Source organism: Drosophila melanogaster, chromosome 3R, assembly GCF_000001215.4.
Source record: "Drosophila melanogaster chromosome 3R".
Lineage (NCBI taxonomy): Eukaryota > Metazoa > Arthropoda > Insecta > Diptera > Drosophilidae > Drosophila > Drosophila melanogaster.
The window spans coordinates 8822844-8838324 of NT_033777.3; the positions used below are offsets into that span (position 1 = coordinate 8822844).

The 15481-nt window shown below is 43.9% G+C and overlaps 3 protein-coding genes across 15 annotated transcripts in view; 1 reads left to right on the forward strand and 2 right to left on the reverse strand.

Annotated features, from left to right (window-relative positions):
• Nucleotides 1-5: 5 nt before the first annotated feature.
• IscU (Iron-sulfur cluster assembly enzyme) lies at nucleotides 6-1334 on the reverse strand. Its single transcript, NM_141583.4, has 3 exons — nucleotides 1142-1334; nucleotides 418-958; nucleotides 6-226 (listed from the first exon to the last, which is right to left on the reverse strand). Exons 1-2 carry the CDS (start codon nucleotides 1226-1228, stop codon nucleotides 581-583), a joined length of 465 nt encoding a protein of 154 aa, NP_649840.1. The 5' UTR covers nucleotides 1229-1334; the 3' UTR covers nucleotides 6-226; nucleotides 418-580.
• Nucleotides 1335-1567: 233 nt separating this feature from the next.
• CG8379 (uncharacterized protein) lies at nucleotides 1568-4436 on the forward strand. 2 transcript variants are annotated; one of them, NM_206463.3, is made up of 5 exons: nucleotides 1568-1765; nucleotides 1845-2046; nucleotides 2109-2565; nucleotides 2790-3745; nucleotides 3800-4436. In NM_206463.3, the coding sequence occupies exons 1-5, from the start codon at nucleotides 1712-1714 to the stop codon at nucleotides 4252-4254; spliced, it is 2124 nt and encodes a 707-aa protein (NP_996185.1). In that variant the 5' UTR covers nucleotides 1568-1711; the 3' UTR covers nucleotides 4255-4436. The 2 variants fall into 2 exon arrangements, with proteins under 2 accessions (NP_996185.1, NP_649841.1); NM_141584.5 differs by having other exon boundaries at nucleotides 2112-2565.
• The window catches only part of pyd (polychaetoid), a 104829-nt gene continuing 93572 nt past the window's right edge, over nucleotides 4225-15481 (reverse strand). For 3 of the 12 annotated variants that reach the window (NM_001260071.2, NM_001104242.3, NM_001382097.1), the window contains one exon: nucleotides 12754-14867. In NM_001260071.2, coding sequence (NP_001247000.1) covers nucleotides 13746-14867 — 1122 coding nt within the window. In that variant the 3' untranslated portion in view covers nucleotides 12754-13745. Of the gene's footprint in view, nucleotides 5476-5991; nucleotides 8163-9298; nucleotides 9432-9510; nucleotides 9803-9860; nucleotides 10102-10343; nucleotides 10896-11131; nucleotides 11232-11295; nucleotides 11445-11513; nucleotides 12107-12433; nucleotides 12668-12753; nucleotides 14868-15481 lie in introns of those variants that run through there. The other 9 variants (NM_170646.6, NM_001144556.2, NM_001104241.2 and 6 more) reach the window with 7 other exon arrangements.

Consider the following 15481-nt stretch of genomic DNA (forward strand, 5'->3'; position numbering starts at 1 on the left):
CATGTATTTTTTATTCCAACGGGAACGCTTTATTTGTTTTCGACACAAGCTTGTATTTCGCATAACAGAACGGAAAATTTAATTAGCTCTCGGGACTACTTAGAATTCCCCTACAAAACACACACGTGCATATGCATTCATACAAGATCAGTTCCAGCTATCCTTTAGTATCAATGACAGACGATTCCTAAACTTCTATGCACTTATCAGCAGTCACGCGGCCAATCTGCAATCAAAATCAAAGCATTAATCAGTTGGTATGATTATTATTGTTATTATTTCAGTAAAAGTGTGTTAAGAGCAACTAGCCAATAGGCAATAAACGAGGATTATTTTGCATTGTCATACATATTATTAAAAAATATGTATGTAGTTCCTCTTAACCACCATTCACTGTATCCATACCATTTGACTCACCACTCACAGAGCTCTAGCGAACAATAATCGCATACTACGACCTAATGCCAAGTAATATATAGTATATGGTATTGTATTGTATGGTAGAGTACTTATAGTTGTTTTTTTTTTAGTAGTTGTTCAGAGAAACGCTCCACTACATTCACAGATTCCGTTCCGCCTCTCAGTTGGCCACCTTCTTCTGCTGCTTGACCTTGTAGTCAGCCAGGGCCGCCTTGATGGCATCCTCGGCCAGCATGGAGCAATGCAGCTTGACGGGCGGCAGACGCAGCTCCTTGGCGATGTCCGTATTCTTCAGCTTTCCGGCCTCGTCGATGGACTTGCCCTTCACCCACTCGGTGGCCAGGGAGCTGCTGGCAATGGCCGATCCACAGCCGAAGGTCTTGAACTTGGCGTCCACTATCTTGCCGTTCTCGTCCACCTTGATCTGCAGTTTCATCACATCGCCGCAGGCTGGTGCTCCGACCAAGCCGGTGCCCACAGTGACATCCTTCTTGTCCAAAGATCCCACGTTGCGCGGGTTTTCGTAGTGCTCAACGACCTGTGGGTGAAAATAGGTAGGTGTGTTAGTCACCAGGGGGTTGTGCTATCGCGCTTATCACTTTGCGTGCCGCCTGAAACGCTGTCTTTCAGAACGACAACAAAGTCGTTTCTTATCTATATTATACAGCTTCTAGATATTACGAAAGAACCTTCCGCGCGGCAATTGCGAGTTCTAACTTACATTTTCATGATACAATGCCACCGGGACACTTTGTACGCGCTTCAGCTGCGATCGCAGCAACCGGGAGGAGTTTCGCACCAGGGACATATTTAAATTAAATAAATCAATTTAATGAAGAATTGTTGTGAAATTCAAAGAGATCGAAAAAACACAGGCAACTGCGTGTTAGAAACAGCTGATGGACAGTGTGCCCGTTTTAAGGCAGATGTGAAAGACCAGCTAACGCCGTTGTCGATATGTTTTCGATTTTTTAAAAGATTTCTTATATTATTATTATTTACTCCTTAAAAACAGTTCAGTATAATAAGTTATTTACTATAAGTAATAAATTGTTTTTATCAATAATGAGCCATAAAAAAGCTTGAATAAAGCACCCTCTTGCATTTAAAATCACACTCTGAGTTGGCAGCTTGCCAGGTATTTTGTAAACTCACTCCTATGGTCACTCCCCAATCACAAAGTTTACTATTGCCCATCCACAAATTCTGCCAACTTCCGATATATTTTTACAGCAGCAGACTATGAGTTTCTGAAACTAGTCCCCTAGGTCAATAATATCCACATCCAGTCATGACCTCTCGCAAGCGCAGTGGCAGCGGCTCCACCAAGCGGCCCAAGGAGAAGGTTCGCCCGGAGCACTGGATTTCACGAGCTCCGCCCTCGAAGATTTGTGCTTTGCTTGACTAATTGGAATTTATTGCAGGTGGTCTATATATATGAGCTGTTGTGCCGGGGCGAGGATCCCAGCAGCGAGAGTCCCGAATTTTGGAACGAGTTCTTCCTGCTGCAGCCGAACTTCGAGGCGCTGGAGAATGAGATTGGCAAACTCAACAACGAGCAGCTGCAGCTGGTGAAACCGAACCTGAACACCCTCTTCCAGAGGTGCATCGAAATGCTTGACACGGGTAGACCAGTTTGACCTATTAATATATACCTCCAGCCACCTATAATCCGTGATTTCCCCCAGAAGATCATCCTAAGCGGCTGTGCAACAGCCTACACACGCTGTGCTCCCTGTTCTACGGGATCTTTAAGAAGTCCAACGCAGAACCAACATTAAACATCCTAAACGAGATCTTCGGCCATGAGAAGATGGACGAATGGCTGAAGCTACTCATGCAGTACTGCAATCGCATCCTCCTGGGCGATGTGCCCGAAAACGCTCGATTTATGTGCCTCAAACTGCTGCAGGTTCTGGTTACGGGCACGGATAACGTCAACCAGAACGCCCTCTTCGAGCATCTAATGATGCACAGCATGTTCGACGCCTTTGTTCGGCTACTCAGTGATCCTACGTTCCGTAGCCAGCATGGACACGACATCGTTATCCTACTTACTATCCTGGTCAACTATCGCAAGCATGAAGCCACTAACCCCTATGTGGTGCAGCTCTCCATACTCGCTGATGAGCTGGCTTTAAATGGGTGAGTCCATTTAGTCAATGTAATGTATGTATGTATATTTCTGGCAACTTATGTGAAAGCAATTGGCTTAAAGAATTTATAATCGAGGGTAATCAAATATTTAAACTGAATCACAAAGTTCTTTTATGTGGCAGCAGTTGGTGACTGACGTCATCAAACAGATAACTTGCCACGAGCTTGCATATCTTATTTCGATAGTAACCCGAACTTTATCTTGATTCCAGCTATGGCCAAATGATATCGCAATCGCTAATTGATTTCTGTCGCCAGTACATTCAGAGCCTTAACAATGTGCAATCCTCTTCCTGGTTTTCGTCGCTGTCGAATATTGTGGGCAACATGTTTGTGTCGGATGAAGGATGCGAACGGGTGCAGCAGATCAAGGCGAATAATGGCCTTCTACTTGCCCTCTACGAGGCAGTGCACCTGAATCGGAACTTCATCACAACTCTGGCTCACACGCAGGCAGAGTCCAGTGCCCCGCCCTCGCCCAGTAACACATTGAGTCTGGCCCAACCTGTGCCGGATCTATCTAATGCACCCATCATTGACATTACGCAGTATCCCACCAATCTGCTGGTGGCCGTATTTCAGTACTGTTCCATCGTGATGCAGGACAATAAGAACGAATCGAGCATTGCTAATCTGAAGCTGTGTTTCCTCATCCTCACCTGCATTTCCGAGGACCAGTACGCCAACTCCATGATGCACGACAGCAATCTTACCTTCAAAGTCATGCTGCATCGGGCGCAGATGCGTCATCGCAAGCTGAATGTGGATCGGGTGGGCAAGTCCCAGCCTTTGGCTGCCACTCTACTGGACCTCCTGGTGGAGTTCATTGTATCGCATTTGATGAAAAAGTTCCCGATGGAGCTGTATCTGCTCTGCATTGGAGTTATCCATCGAATCTTGTGCTATCAAAAGAGATGTAGAGTGCGGCTCAATTATCCGTGGAAGGAACTTTGGTCGGCTCTCATTGGTCTTCTGCGGTTCTTGGTCAACCAAGAACAGACGCTGGTTAAAAAGTGCAACATTTTTCATCTGTCGCTACAGGTGGTGAATATATTTAATCTGTTTATTACGTACGGTGATACTTTCCTGGCCACAACAAATAGCTATGATGAGCTCTACTACGAACTGAACCGCGAGGAGAAGGTATTTACGGAAATACATGCCATGGGTAAGGTTGTTAAGATTCTATCTGTAGAAACAAAATTAATCATTTTCAAATTAGTTCTTCGCTATACAACGATGCCGGACTGCGAATACAAAGACGATGTAATCAAGCTCTTAAACGCTTTGGTAAATATCCTGGCCATTGTTAAGCACTTTCAGAACAAGATCAAGGAATGGCTGGCCGAACAAGGCCTCTCTACGCCCACGGAGGAGCAGATACTCGACGTGGTGCGCAAGAACTACGACCTAACGCTCAAACTGCAGGACTCCCTGGACCAATACGAACGTTACACAGAAACGCCGCTGCACACCAACTTCTTTAAGTTGATGGTTCGCGATGTTGTCAACGATACGCGCAAGCACATCTACGGCTATGTGAAGGAGGCAGTATCTGTTATTCCGGACCAGGAAATTCTCCTCAGTTCCTCTATGACATCCGTTTCGGCCGGTACAGCCACTCCGGCTTCAGCAACAGCAGTGCCAGAAGCAAAAGCGTTGCCTTCTTTTGCTTAGTTTTGTAATTATATTTTAAATATTCAAATCTCTGGATGCGTAAACTCGATGTAATCTATAAGATTTAAAGTGCTTTGCGAGACTTTTATAGCTAAAACAGTGCACTTAAAGCAAAAACATATTCTGTGCAAGTTTTTTACACAAGTATACAAAATATATAAATATTACGTGTATATAAAATCAAACCAGATCACCTCTTACGAAGTCATAAACCATTGGCGACTTATTTAACCATGGGGGTAGAACTCAAGTTTTTTAATATCGATCTGTTAAATGTCGATATTTGTCACTATGTGGAATGTCGTCCACCTCCTTACCTATATAAGATGATTTAGGCAATATGATTATTATTGTTGCTCTTTTATTTATTCCCAAACTTTCCACGTGTGTATAATCTTTAATTCAAAAATGCGTATAAATATTTATAAAGTATGATTTCTTTCTGGTTATACAGGCGTGTGTGTATAGGCTCTAAGGATATCGCTACGATTTATAAATGGTATATATGTTTAACTTTAGCATGCAATACTTGCACGCATTTAACAATTTGAATGCAATTAAAATTGATCATGGGTCGAAGCAATATGCGAATATCTAATAAAATGTCGAATATATCATTTAAAATGCGTTAAATATATGAATACATTTAAAATACATAGTAATTGGATGATTTAAAATATACAAAATAATTTGTGTATGAAATTAAATTCTAGTCGCTTTATACAAGTATCCATTGCATTCGATTGATTAATTTCTAGCTCGATATAATAGTTCAGAGGCAGAGCCAAACGATCACTTAAAGGCACAATTAACAGACAATATCGAATTAAATTTATTATATTATATAAGCAATGCCTATACTACCTCTTTGCTCAGCTCATTTCGTCTGCCCTGGAATTGCGGCCCTAAGACTACACATATGATACTACGGATCTATTTACAATTTCGTATATCGTTCAAGTTGGCTGGTGAATGGTAGTGCTATGAATCTTAATGATTAGAAGTGATCCACCTTGACGGAGACCGTGTGAGCGGCGGCATTGCTGGGCAGGTCGATGTTGTCCCACTCGGTGTGCAGATTCTTCTCGCTATCGGTCGCCTTGAGGGCCAGTCCCAGTGATGCAGTTCGTCCGGCGCAGTGGGGTATGTTGAGCGTAACCGGTACGAGGAACTCGAGGCCCTGCGGCCCGCACATCACCAACGGTGACAGCATTGTCTCACCTACGAAGGCAAATAACAAGGCCATTAGTAGGAGTTATTTATAATTTCTTCTTACAAATGCAAATATAGTTGTGTTTAATAGAGTGTGGTGGTACATCGTGTGGGGTTATAGGAAGTGGGTAAGTGGACACAGGCATAGACTCCACTCGGTTGGAAACACAAACGATTCGTGCAAAAGCAAAATTTTATCTTTGGATAAAATATTGAAAATAGATTAGAGGTAAGGTGAGACACAATGTATAGAGGTAGGTCTAAAAATGTATATGATATTACATGCACCAAGCAAAACTACAAGTTAGTATATATCGCATAAAATCTAAAACTAATGTTTAAACCACAGCAAATTACCAGCCACCATTTCCAAAGGTTAAGTACGTAAAACATAAGGGTTGTTAACAATAACACAAAACAATGCTGTAATAAAAACAAAATCAAGAGGTTTGTGGTAGTGGCAGTGGTTTTGGTGGATGGATACAATACGAAGTAGAGTGGGTTTTTGTGTTTAGTGGGACCAACCATTTTCCATGTCCAGCGGAGGACCGCCGACAGCTTGTCCCATTCGCGGGTCGCTCACGGTGAAGTAGATCTCTTGTCGTACTCCGGCCGGAATGGCTCCCGGCGGGATTTGCAGTGAGACGTGCCACAGCTTATCCGCCAAAGTGCCACCGTTGGAGTCAAAAAATCCGCGCGAGGTGCTGGGTTCACGGGGCAGAGTGGGAAAGCGTCCGTTGGCCGAAGGTTGATTATTTACTGGTCCGGCGATGGGCAATGACATGCTGCTACTAAACGGCGTACTGGTCGCATTGGGTGGACCCACTGGCAAGCTGGCTTGTGATGTGTACTGGGTTTCGATGGAGGTACAGCTGTCACCGATTGGGGAACTCGGCGGAGGTGCTGTTCGCTTAAGGATATTCGAAATGTGGAAGGGAGCTCTACCGGATCGCGGGGTCGGCGGTTGAACAGGAGCTGGTGGAGGGGCCAGGGGAGAAACCTTATCTGCTGCTTCGAATACGTCATCCGAATCATTCTGTGATTGCTCCACCATTCCTTCATTGTGCAGATTATTTTCAATAGCTGTTGGCTGCTCTGTCTGATCCGCAGAGCTCTCAGCGGGATCACGCTGATCCTGAACCTCCTCCTCTTCGTCATCATCTACTTCGTCCTGCACAAGAGGAGCTCTAGCTGGATTTTCTATCACCGTGTCCGAAGATTTCTGCAGGTCCGAACGACTTAAGGTCGAATCTTCGATCTGTTCTTCCGGTTGAGCATTAATCTCCACCTGAATCTGCTCGGTTTTGCACTCCTTTTCCTTCTTTTCATCTGTTTCATTTTCTCGGGACTGGAGGATACTCTCTTCCCGGGTCTCATAGATTGGGGCCGGTCTGCCCATACCTCTTTTGGATACATAGATCGGTTCAGCCATGCTGTCCAGGGCTTCCCGTCTAGTCTGATAGATCTGATCCCTCAGTTGTGACCTCGTTTTCAGAGCACTTTCCTTGGCCTCCCGCCGACTCTGGTATATTGCCTCCGAATTGGAGGCTTCCGACTGGCTGCTGCTGCTTTGGGGGCTAAATTCTCGCTCCATATCCCTCTTGCCCTGGCTAATCCTCTCCTGCATTTCTCGTTTCGATTGGTACAGATGATTTCTCTGCATTTCGCGCTGCATTTCGCGTCGTGATTGGTAGAGCGGTTCCTCCTCAGTCTGCTCATTGGCAGCCCCCGGATAGAATCGTCTACGGGTCATCACCTCCGAACTGGGCGCCCTTCGCTGATCGGGCAGCATGTAGGCTCCGTTGCGGGTCTGGTAGATCTCTTGCGGATCTTGTTCATAACCAGGACTGATCATAGGCCTCCTTGGCGGTCCGGGATTTCCTCCACGATCTGCAGTAGTGGTGCTGTGCCGCCTTACAATTCTCCTTCCATTTCGTCCGCCAGAAGCTGCAGCTGCCTCTGCTTGCCTTCTTTCGAGATCGATGCACGCTCGATTCGCATAGAGATCATATTGGTCATATCCGTAACCATTGTCCTGGTGATGCGGCATTCTGGGAACTGTGTTGCCGATATTCCCATAGATATCCTCACCCTCCAGATTCTGATAGGTGCTGTTCATCATCTCCTGCTGTTGCGGCGCGTAGTGACCACCCCTTTGATAGTAGGCATCTTGTGAATGTGGTTGCATCATGCCTTGTCCACCATGGGCACGCTCCTCAAAGCCAGCTGGATACGTTGGATACTCATCCGGGTAGTAGGGTCTTTGCACACCCCTCTCCAGCATCGATTGCTGGCGTCGAAGTCCCTTCGGTTTCCTCTCCGGTTCCACCATGCTGTTCATTCTCCTTAGAGGCCTCGTACTCTTAAGCAGTGCATTCTTTAATGCCACCAGTGGGCTCTTTAGCACCGATTTCTTCTTCTTATGTGGCGGCAATGGCGGTGGACCCATCTCCAACCCATGATCATCGTAATACTGCTGTTGGTGATGCTGCGAATATTGCTGGCGCGGCTGACTATGTCCCCTGGACGTTCCATAGTGGCCGTAGTAGTTCGGATCTTGGGCGTGAGGAGGTCGCTCGTGTGGATAACGAGGAGCTGATCGGGATCGCTGCATATGATGCCCTTGGGACGGATGGGCGGCAGGGGGTGGCATGTTATAGTAATCATCGTAGCGCTCATCGTACGGCTCCATTTCGCTAAAGATTTATTATGTGATTCGAAATTTTTGTGTGCAATTAGCAAGGAGTTTTTTTTTTTAAATGTATTCGTGAAGTGAATTCAAGTTTGGGTTCTGAACTTTAGCAATCAATTTGTTTTTATAAAAATGTCCACCAGAATATGTTTTAATTCGCGGCGGTACATTTCATCAGTTAAATAAGGGAGGTAAAAATATTGAACAAACATGTCTAACTTGCAATTTATTCCTGCAAAACTTTCGCTTACGACACACAAGAAGCGCACATGTAAAATGTATTCATATATTTATATTAAATACTTTGCATATTAACCAAAACTGTAGAATAAACATACCATTTACCAAATATTTCAACTTTATTTTAAAGTAGTTTTTTGTTAGTTATGGTTTTTATTTAGAAATGTTGAATTTACCCAAAACCATAGTTAGATTCAAGATTAACTTTCAAATACCTGAGAAATGTATTGAGAGTTGTTATATTTAAGAAACCAGCTAAAAGCATGATCATATTAAATAGTAATACAAGTTGAAGTTCGAAAGTAGAGAAATGTGGATACGAATCTTTGTACTGTAAACTAAAATAGCAAGTCGAAGTTAACCCGAAAAATGTTTTATTTTCGTTTTTTTTTTTTCATTTTTTATATGTGCGTGAAGCGCTCAACTCAACAACCTTAGATTTGGTTTTTACAAACTTTGTTAAGCTTTAATTTATGGTTTGGTTAATAATTTTGGTTATTGCAAAATACAATAATTATTAAATTTATGGAATATATGCGATCTGTTTTCGTTGTGCGTTTTTCGTGAATTTTGCATCGAATAATTTGTAATGACCATCAACCGCATGAAAGTATGAAGAGATTGGCATAATGATTGATTGATTGATTGACTGATTGTTTCGCTGACTGAATGTTTGATATTGTAAAGTACAAAAATGGCATTTAACAAGAATATAAAACATTTTTCGTTAACACAAATGTTGAAAATTGGGAGTGGGGAATCAATAAGAGTTCTGTATATTTTCGTGTGTTTGATTTCATTTTTTGTTTTTTACTTTTGGCAAAGGAGGATATCCTTTTGGGAGAGCAATGGGAGAGCAATTCAGGGAGCTACGGGTATCTAATGGACTTATGGACTCACCTCATGTTGTGATGGTGCCCGGCGGTAGCTCCGATTTGCGGTTTACGATACAGTTCGAAGGCCGAACCGCGCTGCTCCCGACTTCCGGCCAAGTCAAGAGCATGACGTTCGGGCGTGTGAGGCGGCAGGTTTCCTATGGTTAACATTTAAGTAGGTATTAGGATATTCTATGCTCAGAAGATATAACCCCTTAAGATAGGGCTAACACGCACCTATTGGCGGTGGCATGCCGCGATGTGGTGCAATATAGGGTCCTGTGCCGCTGCCCCCGTTGTAGTGATGCCCATTCCCATTGTAGCCATTGGCCTGCGGATAGGATTGTGGTGGTGGTGCCTGGCCATAGTTGCCATTACTTCCGCCGTAGGTGGGCTGCTGCTGCTGCGGTGGTGGTGGCTGCATGTGGCCATTGCTGGGTGAACCCGGGGTCGCCTGCTGGCCGTAATGATGATGCGAAGGCGTTGGTGGATAATAGAAGCCATTCGGAGAACGGGGCGAACCAGAGTCCTGAAAAGGGAGTATATGATGAGTGGAAGGTCTAAGAAAGAGAGAAGATGAAACTTACCCCATTCTCCCAAGGAGTTGTGCCTCCGCTGCCACTGCTACCACCACTTTGCACCGGTGGCCTATAGTTTTTGGGTTTGGGTGGTGGCACCGGCTTGAAGGGTCCACTGCCATTGCTGCTCGGCGTTCCGCTGCCATTCATCTGGCCCTGGCCATTGCTCACATTCGGCGGAGGAACTACTCCATGTGGCGCAGTCTTCGGTAGCTTTGTATAATCCGCTTGCGTTACGGAGTTATTCCGACTGATGGATTGTTGATTCAAATGGTTTCGGGATTGTGGATTCGGTGATATACAATTGCGTTATGGGTGGCAGTGGTTTTGGGTGTGTGAGATTGAGTTTTGTTTTTGGGGACAAACAGTTGATGATGGCGAGCACAATACATAAGCAAAAAAGAGAAAAAAGTTGATGTAATTATAAGGATATGTGTGGTAGAAATATGATAAATATTCATAGTGCTTAGACGGCATACAAAAATCTGGGTTAATCGGGTTTTAATCAGTATCGTTTATTGCACTTCGGGTTGGAGCTCGCAAAAGAGTTAACTATTTACATGGTCGAAGGTATCAATACAGATCATTGAGAACACTAAAGGCTTTAATCATTAACTTGAAGGTAAAATGTAAAATAAAAACAATTTCAATTAGATCGACTTTCTAAAAACTATGAAAGTAAAAACATGTACTAAAGGAATGTTTCCAGTGCAGTATCGCATATAAAAAGTCGTAGTGTATCTATAAAATAGTTTCGATTTCGATTTCGTTGCTTAGACGAGTGTATCGTAGGCCGAGGCACTGGACATCAGAGCTGGCGGTGGCAGTGGTGCCATCAGGGCATGCAGACGTGGTGCAGCAATGGGTCGGCGATCGAAGCCGCCGGTGGAGAGGCGTAGCAGCTGCTGCTGTGTCAGCTGAAGGCCGCAGGACATGTGAAGGGGCAAGGACGAGGGCGAAGGTGAGAGCGACAACGAGGACGAAGGTGAGAGCGAGTGCATCATATGCAAGTGCTTCAAATGGGGCGCATGTAAATGATAGCGTCTAATGGGCCAGAGACACAGGTGGATATACACATAATCATATTGCATTTATTCAGAACGATACAAAGGAATATTTACGACACAGTCGATAAAGAGGCATGCGAGTGATTTCAGATAATAACGACGGCGCAGGAGAAAAAGAAAGTAAGAAGTATGTTTTTATTTCTGACTGAGCCTCGCAATTTATACATTTTTCGAGGGCGTTCCCCCAAAGTAATGAATTTTCATCATGCATACCTGTATTTGCCGTAATCCGTTTTTGTCTCCACCAAAGGCTTGCGTGGGCTGCTTTCCAGGCCCAGATTCGAAGGACGCTGTGGTGTGCCATTGCGTGGATCTGTCGAATGATATGAAATATGTTAGTTCGTTTTGAATAAACTATGGCATATAGAGCTACTCACCGATATTACGGGACGCATTCATGTCATGGTAGTGCGGCCTGCCCGGACTGCTCTGCCGGTTCAGATCGTTGGGTCCTCCGAAGCTGCGATGATCGTGCGGAGTGCGACCGTACTCGTGCGACTGACCCGTCGGAGGCAAGGGGCGACCACTAAAACAATTTGGAAAAACATATAAATACTAAAGTACAGAAGCTACATTTAATATTTAATAAACTTACTTTGCATTTGGCACTGATTTGAGATCGTCGGGTGCATTGGGACCTAGTCGGCCCAGGTTTTGCATGGCCATTTGTGTATTGTTGTACGAGTCGTAGCTGGACACACTGTCGTAGGTGGATGCACCACCTCCTCCGGCGCCTACTCCGTTGGCCTTTAGCTGCGCATTCAAACGCGCTTGGCGCTCCAAGGATGCATGAGTCTGCTGCTGCTGCTGCTGCTGGCGATCCAGGGTTTCTGCAGCTCCAGACCCGACCAGAGCGTTTCGGGTTATGTACTCCGCCTGGACATCGTCCTGCACCACAGCCTTGCCAAACAGACGCTCCTGGGCACTTCGACCCAGGGTGCCATTTCGCGACGATGAGCCCGAGGTGTTCAGTGGTATATCGCCCGGCTTGGACTGACGATCGATGCGGGGCGGCAGATCGGGAGCATTAATCCCGTACAGAGATTGCGGTCTCACTGCAGCCGTATCTCCTCCAACGCCGGGCTGCTGCTGCTGTGGTGGCACATTGGTGCCGTAGATGCTGTACTTGCTGGAGTCCATGGTCTGGCGGCGATTGGGATTCGCGGGGACAGCATGGTCGTAGGGTACCTGCAGCAGGTGCATTGCAAGGGGTTCGTGAGTGGGTGGTGAATTAGATTAGCACACTAGTCAGCAAAAATAAACTTTCATGAGAGCTATTATGGAAAATATTGATTTTAGAATGTCTCTTTTGAATTTCACGTAATATTTTCTTTATTTTTGTTGACCATTGTTATTTTGATGAGAACTGGATGGACGCTTAGAAATTTCCCAAGTTTTTGGTTGTTTTTTCTTTTGATTGATTTTAGTGTAAGCGCATGCCATTTCTTAGTTTGAGTTTTTTTTGTTTTGTATGTTTGTTTGTTTGTTTGGTTGGTTGGTTTTTCGACCTCTTACCGTATATGGAGGTGGTAGTCCTTCACCAATTATGTCTCTATCCCTATCCAAGTTATCCTGATTAGTGGCAATCGATGGATCTGAGCTCGCTTTAACCAACTGCGGCAAATTGCCAAGCGACAATGATGCGGATGGGCCGGGACTCAGTTCCAAATCGGATTCGGGACTTGATGCATACGAGAGTCGGGATGTGGTCATGGGGAATAGGAAATCGTCGGAGAGGGATTCTACTGGCTGGGGTTTGGTAGTTTGCAGGATTGAGCGCAATTGTTTGGCAAAAGTTAATTGATTTTTAGCGATAGTTTTTTTTTTGGTTTTTTGTTTGGTTTTCGAATGTTCAAAATTTAGCGCGTTGTGAGCGAACAACATTTTTTTTTTGCAATTGTTGTCAATTTAAACGCAAGAACAGCAACAAGAAACGTTTATGAAACATTGAAAGAGATATGATTGATTCGATACGATTCGGTTGATTGAAAGGCGTTCGATTGCGAAGCATTTGGATACGTAATGTGTGGACGAACACAAGATATTTGGCATTTTGAGTATATTATGTTGTTTGGTTTTTGTTTTTAGTTTTGGACAAGGACATTTTGATTATTTTTGTGGTGTTTGGTTTGTTTGATTATATGCATCGGGTTTTACGGGTGATTAAGCGGGGAATGACCATGATGATATATATTTGGTTTTGGTATGTAAATAAAAGAAACAAATGAAACGAAAAACATTTAGTTAGCAACTTTATAAAAATATTGGCAAAAATTTTTATGGCGATTTTTGCGTAAATACTTAAGCCTAAATATGTATGTCAAATTGGTTCGATAGAATTGGTAATGAGTACGTTTGGAGTTGGAAAACTGTCATTCGTTGGGAGTACAAAGTGGAAATGTGAGAAGATAAAAGTACTCAAATTCGTATAAATGCAGATCTTAGATCTCTTGAGATTAAATATTGTACTTTAAGCATTCCCTGGAATGACAATTTTCGTGCTGTTGGAGGATTATGTGGTAGTTGTGATCCCTCTACATGCTTTTAGCTTCACGATTACACACATTTATATGTACATACATATTCAACGAATAGCGGGCTACACGCAATATTATTGTTCTTGATCATGCTACATGTGAAGATTTGGGTCTTATGAATAATTTAGTACAAACAACTACATGCGATAATTACACAAAGAAGGGGCTGATAGGAAGGATAGAGGAGATACGATTCAGTTGAAAAGTCTTGTGGCCCAAGATCGGAATAAATCAGATCTATAAATTAGATCTCGTTTTCTGGACCTTTTCAACTAAATTAACACCGATTCTCATGCAATGCATTCGTTACTTTGGCCAACATTGTTGTTGGAATCAGCATTATTAACATGGCTATTGTTGTTGTTGGCATTAATATTATGGCTGTTGCTGTTGTTGTTGATGCTCCTGCTGGTGCTACAATTATTATTGTTTAGACTACTTGAATTATTGAGACTGGCTATTTGATTGGTGAGATTATTGAAGGCCAGTGTAAAGCTGCCCTCATCCACCAAAGTGCCATCGCTGCTCTCGTGACCATTGCTCAGCCCATGGCCATTGCCCAGAAGATTGCTCAGTGACCCCGAGGAGGAGTAGTTGCTCCTGCCCTGACCATTGCTAATCAAACGCTGCTGTGGCTTGGCCATCGGTGCCCTTTTGGATGCATTCGATGCATCTGCAAGATGCTTCTGATGCTGCTGCTGCTGCTGTTGTTGCTGCTCCAGCTGCACATTGCTGTTCTTGCTCTTGGCCAGATCCGGCTGATGCTGCTGCTGCTGCTGGGGCAGAAGATTCAGACTGGAATCGAAGAGATTCTTCTGCAGCAGCAGCTCGTGGTAGTAGTAGGGAGTGGTCCTACGTTCCACCTGGGCATTGGACCGCAATCCATAGCGGCTGACTACCGATGGTCCGGGCTGAAAGCCCCTCATGGCGTTTGAGTGATTCGTTTGATCCACGGCACTCGTACTGCCGCCATTTAAATTCGAGTTCAAATAACTCTGACTCATTAGATTTGGCTGAGAACTATGATACTGGGAGTTGGACCCATCCATGGCCAGAACACAATCGTCTAGTGGCATCATGGGAGCAGCAGGCTCAACGGTCGGTGCCAGACCACTGGGCATCGAAGAAGCGGGCTTTATGATCGGCACCATCGTATAAGACCTGCGATCTCGGGGCTTTTCGGCCAAACTCTGGCTGTGGGCATAACCCACGGGCGGTGGGCGTGGCGGCGGAGGGGTATGTGCCTGGTTCTGGATTAGTGAATAGGATTTACTTGGATTCTGGTTTAGATTCAGATTCATATCCTGCGAGTAGCGTGGCACTGAGGTAGATGATATGGGGCGGCAACAAGCTAACTTGCATGGCTGGGCGATGTAGGGGGGGAATAACATTTCGGTGGGGGAATCGGGGAACTGTTAATATGTTTTTGTTTTTATTTTTATACGGTTCGTTGACAACAATCATGGGCATGTTTGTAAGTGTGTGTGGTTGTGTGTTTTAAAAAACGAATAAGAAAAATTATCGAAAGTAAAAATTAGAATATTGACCATAACCATTTGTTGAAATTATAGATTTATAGGGGTTTCAAATTAGTTAAGGAGTCCATTCGATAAATAAGATTATTTAATATTGGAAAACCCTATTGGGCTGGGATATCATCGGTATAACTAAAACTATATCAAATAAACTGAAAAACATTCCTTTCTTTAATATTGTTTTCTAAAGTTTTCATGTTCATTAGTGTTCACACGTTAATTGATCTAATAGAATCATTTATTTTGAAAAGACATTCTCGCAATATGCCTACATAAATTTTGTAAACAAAACAAGGTTTCTATGTGGTTAATGGAAACTTAAAACTTTCGAATTAAATATTTCTCTCCTATAACATAATTCTCTACATTTATTAATCCATCACCTACTTGGACAGTTAGGACATCGTTAAGTTAGACATTACGAAGTTATCATATGGAGCCACGACATCCAATAGATGCTTTGGTTTTAATAAGACTTAAGGACTAACTAC

Coding starts and splice junctions, on each gene's coding strand:
- CG8379 (NM_206463.3), top strand. CDS start 1,712: ATGACCTCTCGCAAGCGCAGTGGCAGCGGCTCCACCAAGCGGCCCAAG. Junction 2,047..2,108: donor CATCGAAATGCTTGACACGG/GTAGACCAGTTT, acceptor GATTTCCCCCAG/AAGATCATCCTAAGCGGCTG. Junction 2,566..2,789: donor GATGAGCTGGCTTTAAATGG/GTGAGTCCATTT, acceptor TCTTGATTCCAG/CTATGGCCAAATGATATCGC.
- IscU (NM_141583.4), bottom strand. CDS start 1,228: ATGTCCCTGGTGCGAAACTCCTCCCGGTTGCTGCGATCGCAGCTGAAG. Junction 959..1,141: donor TGGCATTGTATCATGAAAAT/GTAAGTTAGAAC, acceptor TTTCACCCACAG/GTCGTTGAGCACTACGAAAA.